We start from the raw sequence: 18,874 nt of genomic DNA, 5'->3' as shown, positions 1-18,874 counted from the left end.
TTGAAATGGTGGTTTGATGGTGGTGTCATCTGCAAACTACACCACAGAGTTTCCTCCATGTCTAAGGGTCACAGTCATGGGTGTACAATGTTAACAGGAGTGTACTGAGCACACAACCCCAGTGGACTCGAGCACTAGAGTAGAGGAGGTGTGACAGCTAATCTTTGTGTTGTTTGTGTATGAACTGTATTAAATATTGTACAAGTTTAATTCATGCAATAGCACGCTCACTGTGTCGCTTTGGCACTTACTCAGAACCTTTAGTTCTGACTCTGGGTCAGATACAGGACATGAACTACATCTCCCAGCTGGCCTCATAGTGTGGTGGAGGCTAAAGGAAGCTGCCCTGCTGTGACCCTGACCTGGATAAGCAGGGCAAATATGAAATGATGGATCCTGTACATGGTTGTGGTTTGCATTCAGAAAAGGTACCAGTTTCTGGATGATGACAAGAGCATTTTCCTGCTGTCTTGTTTATTTTCATCTCTTCCTTTTAAAATTCACACATAATTAGCAGAAATGGGAAATAGATTAAGGTTTGAAAATAAAGTATTCTAATCAAATATTTATTTCAAAAGTATTTATCTGGATTTTGTACATATCAAATTTTTGTCTCAAGTTTCTTTTAATCTCAAATGTATTCAAGTTCATATGCGCACTTGAAGTTGTGTTGTGAGGATAAGTGTTACGCAGCTAATGCCTCATCACAATGTCCATCTCCCTGTCAGGTTCAATTTTTGTCATCCATCTCCCTCTGTATGAGCGATGGGTGCTGAGCAGACAATGGCCTGGATTCACAGAGCAGTTTAATAGGATAGGTAAGCATTAATGGTAAGACGCTCCCAGCCTCCAGGTTTACCAAATCCAGTGTGCCAAATCCACTGTGTGGCACACTGGATGGTACATAGTGGTCGCTGGAGATATCTGAACTTTTTTCAGCACTTTTTGGGGAGAAAAATAAGGTGAACTTTGATGCAGCACTTCAGATGTGACGCTCTAAAACTTTATTCTGTAAGGATTTTGCACTAATTTTGCACTCTCACTTCTCCTTCCTCCTCGCAGACAGAACACAGCATCGTCCCTCGTTGCCTCGTCGTTCTCCTTCCCCTATTCCCCCGGTAAGGCTCGGACTCCCTCGCTGCAACCATGGTGGTGATGAAGATGAAGTTCCCTTTTGAGAAAAGGGTGAAGCTAGCCCAGGGACTGTGGCTCCTCTCCTGGAGTGCCACGGTGGCCGGAGCTATGACCTTCAGCCTGGGGTGCATCCTAAAGACAGAGCTCCTCAGGAGGGCAGAGGTACTTTACAAATTTTACATGTTGGAACACTGAAGCTTTGTAATTCCAAAGCTTTTTTTTTTTTTAAGCTCATTTTATTTATTTATTTTACATTTAACCTACCATCAAATTACAACAATCATTGATGTAGTTACTTACAGTTTAATTACAAAATCCAATGATGGTGTTTCTCAGTGTAACTATACACTGTCCAACTGTGGTCATGCTGGGAAGAAAATCAATATGTCTAGTTGCCTTTGGTCTGAGTGTACTCACACACACACACAGTAAATACAGTATGTACACTGATGGACATATTAGCATATTTGGAAGTTGTAAGGTGATACAGTTGATTGTACACTAATGTACTGATGTAGATGAAGAAGACCAACACCTGAAAGATGCCATCTGTGCTTGTCTAACTCTTAAACTGTTGGCATTATCTTTTTCTTTTTTTTGGGGGGGGGGGGGGCTTTTTAGCCTTAATTAGACAGAAGACTTGTAGGGAGCTGGTGAGAGGGGGAGATGGAGGGGAGGACATACAGCAGGGGGCACTAGGCTGAAATCAAGCCCAGACTGCTGCTGAGGACTCAGCCTCTGTACATGGGGAACACGCTGGACCAGGTGGCCTACTGGGGCGCCCCAACTGTTGGTGCAAACTTATTGGGAAAAAACATGAAAAAGGGACATGAGTGTCTTGAAAGGATAAATAAACTCTGATACCATCAAATAGATTTCCCTGTTAACTAGAGACTGAGAAGAGGTTGATACACCTGTGACCCACTTTGAATGATTACTCATCATTTCATAAACCAGGCTCTGTCAGTCTTAATCATTCTAATCCTTGTTGTGATCATCACAACTTTGTGTTATTAATAAACCTGCATAGTTTGGAGCTGATTTTCCATTTTCACTAAAATCAAGCACTTTGTAAGTCACTTTATATGAGAATTTCCCTCTGCATAAACTAGGGGAATGTGCTACTTTACCAAAGACTCATGCACTCAATAACCTCTATCTAGAACCTCACTGGGCAATACTACATTGAATAGAGGACAGATCATAACTGTGTTTTTCATATCATTTGGTTAATGCACTTGCTTGTCACGAGAGAAACATGTTTTTGAACAGTGTGGGTATGAATCCTGCTGGCAAAATCTGCACTGAGTGACTGAATAACATGTGTGCTAGCCCTCCTCAGCAGCTGCGGTTAGGTGTCCTTGAGTAACACAGTCGAGCCTCAATGGCTTGAAGTGAGCAGCTCAGTAGACTGATTAAACTGAGATGCTCTAAATTCTGAATAATGGTGTGATTGACTTTAATGCTGATGATTAAAGTCATTATACATGCATTTAGGCAAGGGAAGGCAGTTTTATCCATGAAGAATGTTTTTGCCATAGTGGTAGATTCAAGGTTCTGTACAGAGAAGTTAAAACAACACAATGCAAATCTATCTAAAAATAACACGAACAAATATGTGAAAAGAATAAAAAGGTACACACAATTGCATATCAAGATTTACAATAATAATGATAATAATGATAACACAAGTATAATAAGGCCTTGGGTTTGTAAAAGTTTAAGTTTAAGGTCTTCAGGAACAAAAAGGTTTATGGATTTAAAAGCTGCAATGTTTGTGGCATTCTCAAGACCATCAGGCACTTGGGTCCAGTGCTGCATAGATGCATAGAAGTCACTTCTCCATGTTTAGATTTTTCCCTGAGCACCACTAACAGTCCACTCCCCAGTGATCTATGAGATCTCACAGGGCTTTGCTGCTCAAGCACATGAGTCATATATTTAGGGCCAGCTCCATGTAGAGATTTCTAAATAAGTAAGAAGTAAAGAGGGATATTCAGGAGATGTCCCCTTTACAGATAAAGGCTGGACTCTAGAATCTTTGAATGCTTTGACTGATGAATCCTTGAGGTTTCACACCAACACGTTGTGAGGTCAAGCATTGCTCAAACCTACTGAACTGAACTTTAATCTCAAGACTGTGAAGTCAGACTGAATTAGGCTAAAACCAGGTCTGGATGTTTTTCTCCTTATCAGCAACAGATAGTTTCTGTTGGATAAACATGCTGCTTTTTTTATTGGTAGAATATATATTGATTATATTATTGTGTGACTTACTTACAGGTAATGGATAACTCAGACATCCATATTGTGCCCAATACCCTCATGATTGTTGGTCTGGCCTCCTTGGGTATCAACTACTTTGCTTCAAAGATCTGTCAGGATGCTCTGGATGCCGGGCGATTTCCTCGCTGGAAAACCTTCTTGAAGCCCTATTTCGCTGTCTCTTGTTTCTTCACTGTCCTCATGTTGCTAGCTGTCATCATGAGCTATGCAATGAAGGGCAGTCTTGAGTCTTCTCTGAAGGCTGGCCTGAGGAACGGCATCCGCTTCTACAAGGACACAGACACCCCAGGCCGCTGCTTCCAGAAACAGAACATCGATCGCTTGCAGATGGAGTTTCAGTGCTGTGGAAACAATGACTTCAGGGACTGGTTTGAGGTCCAGTGGATCAGCAACCGCTACCTTGATTTCAGCTCCAAGGATGTGAAAGAGTAAGTTGACGTCTGATCAGTACAGATGAACGCTCAAAAACCAATATGCGAGTAATCTTAAACATATGTTTCACTTGTTTCCTAGCCGGATCAAGAGCAACGTGGATGGCCGTTACTTGGTAGATGGAGTCCCGTTCAGTTGCTGCAACCCCAGCTCTCCACGGCCATGCATTCAGTATCAGCTCACCAACAACTCAGCTCACTACAACTATGAATATCAAACCGAGGAGCTCAACATCTACCTCCTAGGCTGCAGGGAGGCCCTGGTCCACTACTACATGGGCCTGATGAACACCATTGGGGCTGGAGTACTGTCTGTCTTCCTCTTACAGGTATACTATTAGAAGAATTGCAGTAATTTCAGGAACCTGGTGGTGTTAAGGTGAGCTTTTAATTTGCAGGATGGTCAAAGCATAACATTGGCTTTTTAGGATACAGCTGCCAAAGTGTTATAAAATGACACTAAATATTGTGATTTGTCTTTCCAAGCACATGGAACACTGTGCCACAATATCCCACCATTCTGTAGCACGCACGGGCTTGATGCAAACTTAAGAAAAGCTATTCTTGCATCATTAAGGAGAATCCTGACATGATTGAGAGTGAACATCGATTAATCCTCATTCATTTCTTGGGTCAGATGTGCACAATTTTTACAATAGCCATTAATCACTGCTTCTGTTTGGCAGTCTATGTGAAGCCTTGATGATGCTCTCCAGTAGAATCTGCTTTACAACTAACTTGCTCCCCAATTTTTCCTCCTTCCCAGGGCTCCGTGCTGGTGAGCCTGAGGTTCCTGCAGACCTCCATGGAGGCGGTGGCAGGGAAGGAAAACACAGAGATTGAGACAGAAGGGTACTTGCTGGAGAAAGGAGTGCAAGAGACCATCAAGGAATATCTCGACCCTGTGCTGAAGTTCCTCCTGCTTACAAACCAGGTGGAAGAAGGCACCCCAGCTGCTGCCCCAGCTACCACCTAAACCACAAACGATGTACACACATGTAAATGTTTTTTACACAGAGAGGGCAACTAATGAAAAATCAGAATGTAATAACAAATTTCAATGAATTTCACAGATTTAGGGATAGTATTTTTTTATTGTGTGTATCATGATGACTATCATGGGTAAAGTAAATGTTTTCTATCTGACTTTACTTTAACATTCCAATTCTATCTTCTCCCTGTCAGTGAAAGGAATAGGATTATGAAGATTGATTAATCGATATCAGTAATGCAGTGAAAGCCATCAAGTGTGTCCTCTGGTCTGACATCTTCGTTAAAGCTTTTAATCCCATTTGTTAATACTCAACCTGCTGCCCTTGCAGTTAGACACCTGCGTCAGGTGGATGCAGAGTGAACTCTGCCAAGGCTTTGTTTGCTTATTAAAATCTAAATACTGACAAAATGATAATAATGAGAACTTTTCAAATGCAGATACAGTGTGAAGAGTTTGTGTTCTTTACCCAAGTCCCTGGCCAGTTCATTAAACAAAAAAGAGAATTATCCAACACTTCAGCAGAAACAAATAATTGGTTCATCTTCGGGATCTATTTGTAACGTCAACCCATGTGAATAGCTTTATTAAAGATCCTTTTAAAAACATGACTGTGTCTTGACTGATTTTCTTGGGTTAGGCTTTCGGACTCAAAACCAGGAACACTCCTATGTCGACCTAGAATTGAACATATGTGCATCGAGAATCACCATCTGTACATCTCAGTAATGCAAATGTTATAATAATAGTGGAAAGTATCTTGATTCTTTGGTTTATAACTATATGTGGCTAGTTACGCTTTATCTTGGCTTTTTTAAGGGTGTACTGTTTATGCTCACCACTAGATGTCCAACATTTCCAGCATATTTGTTTCTGGTCAAACTAATGTGTCAGATTTGGTCATTATGTAATATTTGCATACGATGGCAGGTTATAAACCTGTTGATTGACATATAGACACGAATTGAGCAATGTCAAACCCACTGTGAGTCAGAGCAAATCAAATATTGCTTTTGTGAGGGTAAATGTGCAGTTTTTGTTGAGAATTTGTCAGAGAGGCATAGAGAGGAGATGATGAAGTTAACAGCAACCTTTGCATTTAACTGTGACTGATTGTATTCGAGTTATGATGTTTATTTTCATATGGTATGTCTGTCCACCTGGAGGATAAAAGACGAATGTTGCCACACATTTGATACATGACTCAATGGACTAAAGGGTATTACAGTATTACAGTGTAATAAATGTATACTTTTGAACATTTTGTTATTCCACCGTACTGTAATGTAAAGTATGGTTTAACTTTAGCTGCTAACTAGTGTTTCGGTAAAGAGTTTCCTGTATCAGCAACAACCGAGAGCGGATAAATATAATTAATTTGCTGCCAGAGTAGTTACAGAAATGATGACGTTTTGGTCATGTGACATGACGTAACGCTGTCTCGGCTATTCGAATCAGTCTGACTCAGTCTCAGGATCAGACCTTTTTGAACCCATTCCGTGCAAACGTGTACTACATACAGTTGGCAGTCTGTCAGTCAATGTATTTTTAAATGACCCCACCACGAACACTGTCGATTATTTACTCTTGGCTATTTTAATGGCTAGCCCCTTCATGAATTCCCCATTTCAAGTGGCGTTTCAAATCTTCTAGCGTAGCTGTCACGCCCAGTAAAGAGTGGTTCAAAATGAGCGAATCATTTTACAGTCACACACTCTAACTGTTGCAGCTGCCCGGAAAGCTAGTTTTAGACAACTGGCTAGCCGTAGCCAAGGGAATAACAGTCAATCTTTGGAAAGCTAATGTATTTAGCTCCAGTATTTATAAAATTAGCAGGATCTCATACAGAGTATTAACGCTAGCTGCAAGTGGAGGGAAAATTACCACAACTGGCAGGTAGGTGGTCAACAGAAACATTTTGTTCCTTCACTTGCTATTAACAGCATGTCAGACTGTTGGGCAAAAAACCAAAAGGTAGTTAACTAACCACGTAGGAGGCAAATTCGTTGTCAACTGATGACTGGACATGTATTATCTTATATGTTAAGGTATCGCAATAACGTTTAGTGACAAACTCAATACGTCAATAGCTTGCATGGCCGCTTCCCTTGTCTTTTAGCTAAGTTAGTCAAATTGAATTTAGTGGCGTTGAATAGTTCCCTGGGATATTTCCTCCATTGTTTGGGTTTGTTTGTGCCTGTAACGCTGTAGGACAACCCAGTTAAACTTGGCAAGCTAGCCCCTGTCCCACAGGCCTCGCGACATTGCCGTTATGGTCCCTGTATTGACTTCCTCTCTGTGTTTAGGCCATCAATATTCAAAGCCCTGTCAATACCATGTAAACAGGGCTGAATGACAGTGACATGTTGGGTCCAAACGATAACTCTTCTTCAGCAGAGTGAGGTCAACAGCAGTCGACTGGGATGTTCTAATTGTACGGGCTCCTTTCCGGTCTGATACCACATGGTGGTGCTGGTGCATATTGAGACGTGGGCTAAATTAGCCCGATTACTTGTTTATTGAACCATGTGGATGAAGTGGCATATGTCAGTGAGGATACTAATATGGCCAACACCTGTCTGATCATCTCTGAGGCAGTTACTAGGTCTTTATTTCAAGGTGTGTGAGACTGATGTTATGATGAGCACCGCATACACATACACCCCTTTACAGACCACACTGGTCGGCCAGTTGTACAGAAGTAACTTGGATTTAAGAAAACATGAAGTTCTGTGTTGATTAAAAAAAAACAACAACACATTTTTGTAGGTGTCGCATCCCATCATCCATGTAGATCAGAGGAGTCCCTCCAGGTCCCACATCAGACAGTTGATCTTAGGAAGCATGGCTGATGCATTCTGCATGGCAGGCTTAGGTAGGAGGGAGACGCAGACATGCTGTTGGTGTTTGTGCATCTCATACTTAACCTTACAGTCACACACCTGAAAAACACACCTGAGACTTTTCTTTGGCTGTTTCTAAAATATGTTGTAATGTACGTGTCATATTACTCTACATACTGACTTTGTTTTTGGTACTTGATCTTCAGATTAGAAATGGAAGGAGATGACTGCAGTTTTCCTCCAGATTCATCAGATGATCACTCACAAAGAGGCAGCGTTGCTTCCTCAGCAACACTTTCCCGTGGTACAGTACAGCAGATATTAAAGCAACTCAAGCAGGATAAACTCGCTGTTTTGTCGTGTTGTTTCTCTTTGTCTTAGTTGTATTTGTATTTTTTCAGTTGTTTGTTTCATTTTGTTTATTTGTGTTTGTTTGCAGCCCAAGATGTGCTTATATACCTGTTTGGTGAGAGCGCAGTGCACTTATCAGTAGAAGGGCTTGGTAGCGTCAGTGTGCAGGAGTTGGGCCGCAGCGTTCGAGAGGCTCTACATATTCCTGAGTTGGCCCAGGATGCTTTTGCCTTCTGGCTTTGCTCTCCACTGCTTGGTAAGAACTATTTCCCAACACCTTTTGCCCTCATAAATGCTGTGACTCACCATCTGGGAGAGCTATGATAGGAGCATGCGCATGTGGATATGGATGCCTCTGTCTTAAAAAACACCAGAGTCTGGCTACAAAATATTACATAATACGTGATATTTTTGGCAAGATGTCAGGCAGGATATGTGTCTGGTTGCCTGAACAAGGATAAATGATGCCTTTATGCAGTACTGTACTACTTGAATTAGGACAAGGAGGCTCTGTACAGTATGTTCATAATTCATGTATTCAACAGCTGGAATAGTTTAGTTTTAAAATCAGGTCAGTCACAGAAAATCAGTCGCTGTTGCTTTGTTGATTTGCCTTTGAAATGGCCATATTACTCTTGTTTGTACCTTACTTTGATGTAAGTATCACAGAAACAAGATTTAGAGCAGGAAAACAGACACATCTCACTGACTAACATTTACCTCCTCATTACTCCTCAGATTTGCAGTTAAAGGCAAGGCATCAACCATACAAACTGTGTCGGCAGTGGCAGGACTTGCTGTATCGCTTCACTGAGGCCTCAGAGGAAGACATTTCACAAGGTGAGAGTGTGTTTACATACCTTTAGTAAACTGCAGTTATGTCAAGTTTCTGCAGTAAGCACTTTTTTAAGGAAGTTGCCTAGAAACTTGCTTTGTTCAATCAATGTAAGGATTAGAGGAGTTGGTTTATAAAGCAGGGCTTATGCTGGAGAAACATTATTTCCTGCCCACGTATCCACTTAACTTGGTTTCTAACTGTTATTACAAGAGCACTTGTGCCTGACAAAGACTCAGGACAAGGGGGCAGCAATAGCAGTACAAAGCATTGAAAGGAAAGATCATTACCGATGTCCTAGAACTCCAGAGTCAGACTAAAAATGAAACTAAAGTGAAGTAGTCTGTCTGCCGGTTTCCACCGCAGAACAGATTATTTGTAATATTTGTTCATGATTAGATAAAGAAAAGCTCTATAGTCCTCTCAGTTTGCCCCCAATTTAAAAACTCTGACAAAAAGCTTCACCCTCTTCAGTCTGCACCATAATAAACTATATCCACTAAAACACATAAATTACTGTATTCTGCCTTTGGCTCAGAAATATGGTATTATGTAAGGGAGAAATGTGATTACTTACTAGCTGCATGTAAATGCAGTTTTAGGGTATTTACGATTGGGTGATATGTGAAATGTGTCTGCTGGTAGAGATTTAGCAAATACAAATTCCACCGTGGTGACTCCACTATATATTCAGAGCAGGGTATGTAGCAAATCAGGCCTGGATTCCCTCATGATCTTTATGATCCAGCTGCCTCGCAAGAAAACATAATTCAGCCAGCAAATCAGGACTGCTTACCACCAGCGATAGTTGGTGGCGGTGATGCTCTGCCGCAGAGGATGTGTCAGTGACAAGAAAACGACGAGGAGGAGGAGACACCTTTGGACAATATAGTTATTTTAAACAGTTTCTTAGTTGAATTTACTCAACAATTATATTGGCCAACTATATTGTGATGTATAAAATACTGAGCTAGAAGATTTTGGCCATATCGTCCACCCATGGGCTGATTTCCTGCCTTAAACTGGTTTCTTAACAGGTGTGTGTTTGTATGCCAAGCACAGCCAGCTCTCTGCAGCTGCTCCCTGTGGCTTTATAACTTACTTAAAACTTGTTGGAGTGTTGTAGCTTTCTCAGGGACAGGGTAAATAAAGGTAAAAGTGCTGTCAGGTTTGTTTGGAAGAAGTAAAAGGAAAAGGAAGCAGTTGGCATGATAAGCGATAATCACCTGTGGCTGAACAAGCAAAGTGAAGGCTGGAAACAAGATCACTCAGAGAAAGAGAGACGAAATACAGTTGCAGCATTTTAGTGAATATTTCCTTGCAAACTAATAGAACTGAACAGTTGTCACATTAGTTTTGACAAAATGAGATGTTTGTATACTAGAAAGTAGATCTTGGTGGCTCTTGAGACATTTTTGCTCTTACATCTTTCACATCATACAAATATTATTTTGAAGCTCTTTTAGGGTGTTCATTGTTTAACAGTGACTACGATATGCTGATAAGTCCTTTCCAAAAAAAGCTGAAATGTACAATGCTTACATTGTACATTAAAAAAAAAGAGAGAGAGAAGAAGCTTTTCATACAGAGCTCACCACAACATTATTACTGTTGCCTGACCAGCAGTTCTTTTTCTTTTTTAATTTTAATACTTGGTTAATCTATGTAGAGTTGAAACCCTTAGTCCAGAAATTGATTAGTTGATTGGAGAATATTATTTGGCAACTATTTTGTTTGAATTGTTTGAGTAATTTTACAAGCAAAAATCCCAAAGTGGCCTATTTCTATCTTCGTAAATGTGAAGATTTGCTCATTTCTTTGTCTTATGTACTGTTGAATTGAATGTCTTGCATTCTAGACAGATGGTCGGACTTAACAAGTAATTTCAATGCGTCATCTCAGGCTTCAGAGAACCATGATGGGCATTTTTAACCATTTTATTTATTATTTATTTTTTATGAATTTCATATGAAGACCACTAATGAAATATTGACCTATCCTATGTGTGTTGCAGGTGAGATGAATCTCCTTTCTATAAAGAATTATAGATCCATCAGCCATTCAAATGCATGCATAATGCATTATTAGGGATGTGTCCAACCTTTATAATGTTATGATGTCATATAACAACAGTTGTAAAGCCTTACAAGTATGATCGTAATTATTTATGATCACATGTTGTGATTGTGAGAAATTACGATGCACACCTGCGGCTCCTTTTGACATTATCATCAAGGATTACGTCCACTCTCATGGTGCAATGTGCTACAGTAGGTTATACAGTTCACTCTAGTCTAGTATTGATAAAGGAAAATCCAATGTACCTGATGAATGGGGTCAAGCTTACAACTTCCTGCTAAGTTCACTGGGAAAAGACAACTGAAATGACACAAAGTTAGAATTTATGTAGAAATGTTGGTCAGCTATTGATTGCTTCTCTGTCAGAACGGTTAGCCATAATGGACTTCTGGTAAATTGGAACACACTTTTAATAAGTTGTAAATGAGGTGTCAGGCTCTGACTCAAAGTCTGGTGTTATTTGTCATTGCAGTGAAAGTAGAACAGCCCACACTTTGTTTGTGGCATGTCGGATCCTTTTAGAAGAACTGATGACACTGCTGCAAAGTCCACTGCCAAAAAGAAAAAAAAAGAACAGCACAGTGACAGTTTACCACTATGAAATGAAAATTTCATCAAGCACCAGTATTGCATAGTCACATAGATGCCATGTAGATGGAACATCCTCATTACAAGACCATGAGTTGGAGCAGAATGGGTTAGAGGGGGCTTGAGTGGTAGATACCCCCACATCTATCACAGTGTTCTCACTCAGTAACAATTAGACACACTGAATACAGATGGTTGCCCCACCCTAACATGTTACTGTCCTCCGTTTTTTCCACAGATGAACCTTATCTCCAGTTCCGTCGGAACGTGTTTTATCCTAAATCTAAGGAGCTGCAGGTACTATTTACCTACTTCTCTGCAAGAGCATTCATTTATGTCAGACATGAGTGAATTATGAAGACATTGTTAATCGTCATTGTGTCCAAATGATGCAGAAAGTGGGGAGTGGTTTTTAATGGAGATTTTTGGTTGTCTGAAATAATAATAATTCGTGCCATTGCCTCACTCCTGAGCAGATAGACGATGAGGCCGTGCTGAGGCTCCTGTACGAGGAGGCCAGGAGCAACATTCTCACAGGTAGATACCCCTGCGATCCCGAACACTGGGCGGGTCTCGGAGCCTTGTCTCTCGCTCTTGAAGATGGAACTGAACTTGATGGCCAACAATTTACCACTACTATAAGGTAAGTTAGAAAGGTTGGTTAAATACATGTTCACACCAATTCCAGATGTGGGTTTTAAATGCTTTTCATGAAAAGATCAGTACCACTGCAGGTAGGAGATGGTTAGCTCAGCTTAGTCTAAAGACTGGGTTCAGGGGGAAACAGCTAGCCTGGCTCTGTAATAGAGTCTGCCTACCAGCACCTCCGGAGCTTGCACGATGTAACATCTTATATCAAGTTATATTACAAGATATAACATGTTTTATTTCGCTTGTTTAATCCGAGAAAAACTGAAGTGTAGAAGCACAAAGTTCTGGTATTAGGAGGAAAAAGGAAAAAATAGTATCATTTCTAACAGACAGTGAAGAACAGAAATTCATTTATTATATTATTAACTGTGTTGTAACTGTATCAGCACACACATACATACGTACATGTTAGTTTGAAAGTGGGTCATTGTGTGCCATTTTCTGGTAAGATAATCAACACTACATCACATTTTTCGTCAGCACATGATCCTGCTTGACTTCCTGTTCTTTAACTCCAGCACTTGCTTAAATGAACATTTTGTGAAGTTCACAGTTGAGTTAGTTTTACTTTGCCATTTTAGAAAATCAAGGAATATGTAATGGCCCCTGCTGTTCGTTTTGTCAAAGTGAGAGTGACGCCCGGTTTCAGCTTAATGCACCAGAAAAAAATGTCACAAAGAAAAAGAAAAGCACAACCAAACTCTGTTTCCTCAACCCACATATTCCAAAGGGCAGCTGGTAGATTGAGCAGCTTCAAGCACTTCACAATCAGCAACCACACGCTGTAATTTGATGAAAATCCACAGGCATTGTGAAAAAGGTCAACAGTGCCTCTTTTGTTTGATTTTTTTTTAAATGTTGATAACACTCATATTGTGCCGCAGCAGTGTTTTTCAAATGCTTGTTGGTTTGTGAGAGCCAAGTGCAAGAATGCATAAAGTGACACTTTGATTGGATTTCGGTGATCATGGGAAAATGTCTTTTCTCCTTGCAAAGCCTTTGAGACTTGATTGTGATTAAAGGCCTGAGAATTATAGATACTTGACAGGACTTGTATAACACTGCACATGTAACGCTGCAATACTGAAGGAGTGTAGTCACTGCTCTTACTTTAGGTACTCACAGCACACGTTTCAGGTTGCCTACCTGCTATTAAATATATGCTTATACATTTATGAGGAAGTCTCATATTTGTTTGCTTCGTGTTGAAATAATGTCTTAGTTTGTGTCTGTGGTTTGTGTCTGTTGTGTCTACTTCCCCTTAACTGTTTTACAGCTTCATACGGTAAAAAAGTCTTTCTTTAGGTGGTGTTCAATGATTGTTAAGCCACAACAGACAATTCAAGGTCTGCGCTGATCACAACAAAGTGATTTTTTGGGCTTCATCCCAAAAGTCCAGAGATCACTTGACATAAGGAGATTTTTTTTTTTACCTCATGAGTGGTAGTAGTTGAAGAGAGGTGGTCAAAAATCCACTTAAATGGGATGAGCATGAAAGAAAAAAAAATCTGTCATTTGAGCTGTTGAGAAAGGAAAGAATCAGGAGCATTGAGTTCTGTTACACCTGCAACAATGAAGAAAACAGAGGGTTTCAGGGGAAATGTATTGCAATTCAAACTGCACAGTACAATAGAACAAGAGAGTAGATGGTGTCAACAGTAAATGTTTACAAAAGAGTCATGAACTGAATAGAATCTCAAGGCCAAACTTGAACTCAGATAAAATGCTCTAAATGCATAACACAAACTTGTCTCGTCTGCCTTCCACAGAGAGAAGAAGCTGTCCTCTTTTCTGCCTGCGCATGTTGCCATGGGGAGTGGAGGTTTGCTCTCTACTCTGAGAGGGAAGTCGAGCCGTCAGGCAGGGCTGGAGCAGAACCTTTTGGAGGCGTACAGAAAGATCAGCACATCTGCTGGAAACTCTCCTGAGCCCACACAGCTCCTACACCAGTACCTCAGCACATGTCACTCTCTGCCTTATTATGGGTAAGAATTTGTGTAATTTCTACTTTATATTTGTCCACAAAAGTTCAGTTTACCTTAATTCATTTACATACCTCTCTTTTACTTTAACTGTACAAACAGGTGTGCTTTCTTCCTTGGGGAGATTGACAAACCAGCACAAGGGATTCTCCAAAGGGGAAAACGCAAAGTTGTCAATGTTGGAATCTGTCTGGAGGGAGTTTATGTGATGGATGTCAAAGAGAAGGTGAGCGCTGGATTGTCTCTGAAAGCAGTTTTCATTTCTCTTCAAGAAAACTATCCTGATTTCTCTTGTCTAACGTGTTATTTTTGTTTTTTTTTTGCAGCACGTGCTGCTTGGCCTACGTTTCAATGAGCTTTCCTGGGACCACAGTTACCCCGAGGAGGAGGGGGACTCTCACATTCTGTGGCTGGAGTTCGATGGTGAGGAAGACGGCACTCCTGTCAACAAGTTGCTAAAGATCTACTCAAAACAAGTAAGAACATATTTGTGAAATTAAAGTCAATTTACAAATCACCTGATGTGATCGCATTTAACACCTGCACATGCATTAATATTTGTATGCTGTGAGTGTCAGCAACCAGCACGTACACTGTCGCTACCTCAGACCTGCTGAGTGTGTTGATTGGCTGCTTTGGGGTTGCACCTGTCGTGGGTTGATCTCTGCTGTAGTTTGAACATCAGTTTAAGAACGACTTGCCGCTGGAGAGGGTGACAGATGTAGTCCTGTTACGTGCATCTGACCTCAAATGAGGATACACAGCCGCCTCCAGAGAGCGTGCTGCACCTGGGGTTTTAGAGAGCTTCAGGATCAGTTGCAGCAGCTGTGCCCATTTGTTCTCAGCGGAGCATAACACTTGATATTTGTGTTGAAACTTCATAGATTTCACATAATTTCTTTGCGATCGTGTGTATATCATGCTTACTCAGTGATTGTTGGGTTGAAAAGAACTGTGTCAGCCACCAGATGGTGAAGAGAAGTTACATAATGGTAGAGGCAGTAATACATAATCACAGCAGGCCCTAATGCAAGCGTAATGGCCCATGGAAAATGTAAAGTACAGCTGTTTATCATGTATACTTCTAAGAATCAGACTTAATAACTTGTATTTTTTTTTTTTTTTTTTTCCTGTCGACCAGGCAGAGCTAATGAGCGGCTTCATCGAGTTCTGTGTGGAGCTGAAGTCTGCGTCTGAAGGAGCAGCTGCGGCAGAAATGGACGGTGAGGCGAGTCTGTCTCAGCAGCCTGCCGGGCAAGAAGGCAGCAACAAGAATGGACGTGGAGGACGGCGCGGGATGCTGCACAGGCAGAACAGCGTTGTGTGCAGTCGGGTCCATTCACTTAACACTATCAGCTATGTGGACAATGGTGAGTTTGATGGTTACGTTTAGTCCTGGCCTCCTTACAGTATAACACAACTCTGATTCCAGAGTTCCAACTTTTTTGTAACCAGGGTCGTATTTCTAGATTAACAAGCAGATCTCCCTGTACTAACTTCAGCCGGAGTAATTTTCAGTTTTTGTCCGCTGTCTTTCAGGAAAAGAAATCAAACGCTTGAAGCCGAAAAGAGCCGCATCCTTCTTCACCCGACAGGCGTCTGCGCCCACGTACTCTGCTGTGCAAGTGACAGAAAGTCTGGAACAGGGTTAAACTCTGCGGTCATCTCCACCCCACGCCACTCAAAGACCAAACCTGAACATTTTACACTGAGATTTAAAGACTTGATACAAGCTTGAGACTTTTCACTGATAATATATGAACATGCAAAGGACCAAGCGAGGGATCGAAGTGTGAGTGACAATATTTATCTTTTGAAGTTGTGTATATTAAGAGAGTACAGTAATGTGAAAAACAAACCGATCTATTGACAGCAATGCTTCCAAGGTTAAACTGAAGTGGTTACTCATTAGATGGCTATTGATTGAAAAGTCTGAGGCAAGCCTTAGAGAACTCCTTAGACAGTGACTCCAATCGATGACTGATATATCATGACCTTCTTGACCTTTCTGCAGAGCTGTGTATACTGCAGTTATTCAAAAATGTTAAACCTCATTTGAATATAACCACTGCATTACCTCTTTTTCCTTTAACTCTTATTGGGGCTTTAATATCAAGAACACCTCAGTTTATCCCCATGTAACGTTAAACATATTCTAACTCTTCCTCAAAACCTGTAAGTGTTACCGCAGACTCTTTACAGTCAGCATGACAAACACTTCAGGGGACGATCTGAGGGCGTGTTCACACTATTCTGCTTTCTCAAACTGCCAGTGCCTTGTTCTCGTGAAAGGGTGAAGACACTTTAGAAAAGTAGAGGTAGAAACATTTAGTGGTTGGTGTTACTGATCGGAGAGTCCCTATGGGAGCATTTTGTCTGTGCTGGGGACGTTTCTTGTGAGTACATGCTTTTAAGAGTTTGACATGATTAACATTTGCTAATATTTGTGGCTTGTTATCATGAAAAGAAAGCGCAGGTGGGACATCTGACTTTTTTATTAGTAACAGCAAAATGGTGTGAATGTAGTCTAAGTGTGTAAAATAAGAGGATAAAAGAGACATTTTATGCTAAATTTACACATTCATTGTATCAAGTCCTCATTGGGGAGAATGAATTGATTTGCACCTATAAAGAATCAAACTGGAGTCAAAAAGCACCCAAAACATACAGTGAGTTAGTAGTAAGATGCTAAAACTAAGACAATAAAAGCTCTCTTCCTAAGCAATTAATGTATCCTACCATACCAGTAAGCATGTCATATTCAATGTTTATCTTCCAAACTTGCACCAGCACAAGTGACATCCATGCACAGGTCCTGACTCGACTGTTCCTTGCTTGGTCAGACCTGATTAGCAAAGTAAAATCGATGCAATACTATAATTGTACAACTTCTAACATAGGAGAGAGTAAAACAATTGCTTTTAGCTGTTCAGAACTGCTTCAGTGTACTGACTCATTAACAACTCAGACACATCCAGACCACAACCTCCATGTCGGGGTTTTAGTCAGCCATTTGAAATGATTGTTTTGGTTACAAACACAACCACAGTTGACATTATTATTACAAGATGTGGAGCAACATGTCGATGCCTGTTTTGAACTTTGTAACAATGCATTTTACATGCTCCTGTGGGGATGTTAATGGGTTATTCACTTTACCCATAAAGAACATTAAATGCTTCAGTTAGTCTGAGAAATTGAAACTCAGCAAATTGTCAGACACGTACGTGGTTTTCACTGGACATGATGTGGCACCGACAAACTGACCAAGAACTTTTCACTATGCTGTTTGAACTCTCAGTCTGTACACCAAAGCAAGCCAATGCTGCAACACAGTACGCTACCTTAACTCTGCAGAGTCCTCTGGGTGTCTCTCTGAACTTCACTCTAATGCTGATGCAGGCAGTTTCTGTCTTTGCTGTACATTTAACAAACAAGCTCACCTCACTAACGGCCATGAAAGAAGGTGTACATCTTTATAATACTGCCTTCCACTTGAACACATGTCCTGATTTGAGATGTGGTGGAATTATGTATTCTTCTCGATTCTCCTGAGCATGCAAACTGCAGAATGTTTTTACTTTTCTATGCTTTGACTTGTTATACGTCAGCTACAGTCTGTAACCTAACCGCAGCAGTCCAGTATATTGTTGCTAACTTACACTATGCATGTCACATTGTAGATTAGGCATTCCGACAGACTGCACATCATGTGATACTGCACTATTAATACTAATACACTGTTTCTAAATCTTTTACATGTGCAGATGTTTTTGTATTGTTTGTTAGATTTTATGAGAGAATATTTTTACTTTGATTTTCTTATACTTTTCAGTGTTTGTACATGAGAATGAAGTGAAGACATAGGTCATTTTAAGCATTATCCTCTGTAGTAATCACTTTGCAGGAGCATTAAGTGCCTTTTTATTTGTACTGAGTTGGCATCTGAATGAATATTTTGGTGCTTGGAAACCAGTAATGGACATTTTTTGTTGTTGCAATGGTTTAAAAAAACTGAATTGTGTTTCTTATATATTTCGCACATTTTCAACTAGACCATTTCACGTTTCCTTGCTGATGTGAGTATATTGATATACTGGATAACTACACCGGGCTGCTGGTGAACAGTGTATCGTGGTTCCTTCTGCCTTCATTAAAATATGTCTGATATGCTTTTTTTTAATAAACCAATGCAAGTGGGCCCATTTCTCTGGAGATATTTTAAAAAAGTGTGTTTACTACTTCACTACCTACAACCTTAGCAATGAAGCCATACTTATTTCCACTAACTGTTACCTTGTGTGTGATTTTCTTGACCCACTAGGTTTTTATTTGGCAATGCATGTTTTGTATCTACACGTTTTGAGGCGTTCTTTAGCAAACCTCTTTGCTGCACCGCTTTATTTGGCCATGTGTGCTGCTCAGATACTGTAGATGTGTTTTACAATGAAAGCAACAACTCACTGCTTGGGCCTCCTGTAACATTTCAACTAGGTGCATTTAATAAAGGTTGAAAAAAGCATTCTGGTGTTAACTTTTTATATTGGTAATGTAACGTGCACTGGTGTAGTGAGGGATGTGTGAGTGATCAAACAATGTTAGTGCATATTTAGACAGTGGCTTTGTGATTACTCCTGTGGAAATGGGTTAAATTCACTTATAAACACAATAATCACTAATAACTTGACAATACTCAAAGCAGA

General features: G+C 40.5%; 2 protein-coding genes across 2 annotated transcripts; both read left to right on the top strand.

Annotated features, from left to right (window-relative positions):
* Positions 1-827: 827 nt before the first annotated feature.
* rom1a (retinal outer segment membrane protein 1a) lies at positions 828-5,450 on the top strand. Its single transcript, XM_076751358.1, has 5 exons — positions 828-962; positions 1,063-1,296; positions 3,418-3,848; positions 3,934-4,180; positions 4,618-5,450. The coding sequence occupies exons 2-5, from the start codon at positions 1,147-1,149 to the stop codon at positions 4,825-4,827; spliced, it is 1,038 nt and encodes a 345-aa protein (XP_076607473.1). The 5' UTR covers positions 828-962; positions 1,063-1,146; the 3' UTR covers positions 4,828-5,450.
* A 1,103-nt stretch (positions 5,451-6,553) lies between these two features.
* Positions 6,554-18,693, top strand: frmd8 (FERM domain containing 8). The gene is made up of 11 exons (XM_076750328.1): positions 6,554-6,738; positions 7,892-7,989; positions 8,125-8,292; positions 8,775-8,876; positions 11,777-11,835; positions 12,015-12,181; positions 13,959-14,174; positions 14,274-14,397; positions 14,498-14,647; positions 15,313-15,541; positions 15,711-18,693. The coding sequence occupies exons 2-11, from the start codon at positions 7,899-7,901 to the stop codon at positions 15,821-15,823; spliced, it is 1,419 nt and encodes a 472-aa protein (XP_076606443.1). The 5' UTR covers positions 6,554-6,738; positions 7,892-7,898; the 3' UTR covers positions 15,824-18,693.
* The last annotated feature ends 181 nt before the right edge of the window (positions 18,694-18,874 follow it).

Source organism: Chaetodon auriga, chromosome 15 (genome assembly GCF_051107435.1).
Source record: "Chaetodon auriga isolate fChaAug3 chromosome 15, fChaAug3.hap1, whole genome shotgun sequence".
Classification (NCBI taxonomy): domain Eukaryota; kingdom Metazoa; phylum Chordata; class Actinopteri; order Chaetodontiformes; family Chaetodontidae; genus Chaetodon; species Chaetodon auriga.
Note: the sequence above shows the minus strand (reverse complement) of the source record. Positions and strands in the feature narration are given on the sequence as shown.

Coding starts and splice junctions, on each gene's coding strand:
- rom1a (XM_076751358.1), top strand. CDS start 1,147: ATGGTGGTGATGAAGATGAAGTTCCCTTTTGAGAAAAGGGTGAAGCTA. Junction 1,297..3,417: donor AGCTCCTCAGGAGGGCAGAG/GTACTTTACAAA, acceptor ACTTACTTACAG/GTAATGGATAACTCAGACAT. Junction 4,181..4,617: donor TGTCTGTCTTCCTCTTACAG/GTATACTATTAG, acceptor CCTCCTTCCCAG/GGCTCCGTGCTGGTGAGCCT.
- frmd8 (XM_076750328.1), top strand. CDS start 7,899: ATGGAAGGAGATGACTGCAGTTTTCCTCCAGATTCATCAGATGATCAC. Junction 14,648..15,312: donor TAAAGATCTACTCAAAACAA/GTAAGAACATAT, acceptor CCTGTCGACCAG/GCAGAGCTAATGAGCGGCTT. Junction 15,542..15,710: donor TATCAGCTATGTGGACAATG/GTGAGTTTGATG, acceptor GCTGTCTTTCAG/GAAAAGAAATCAAACGCTTG.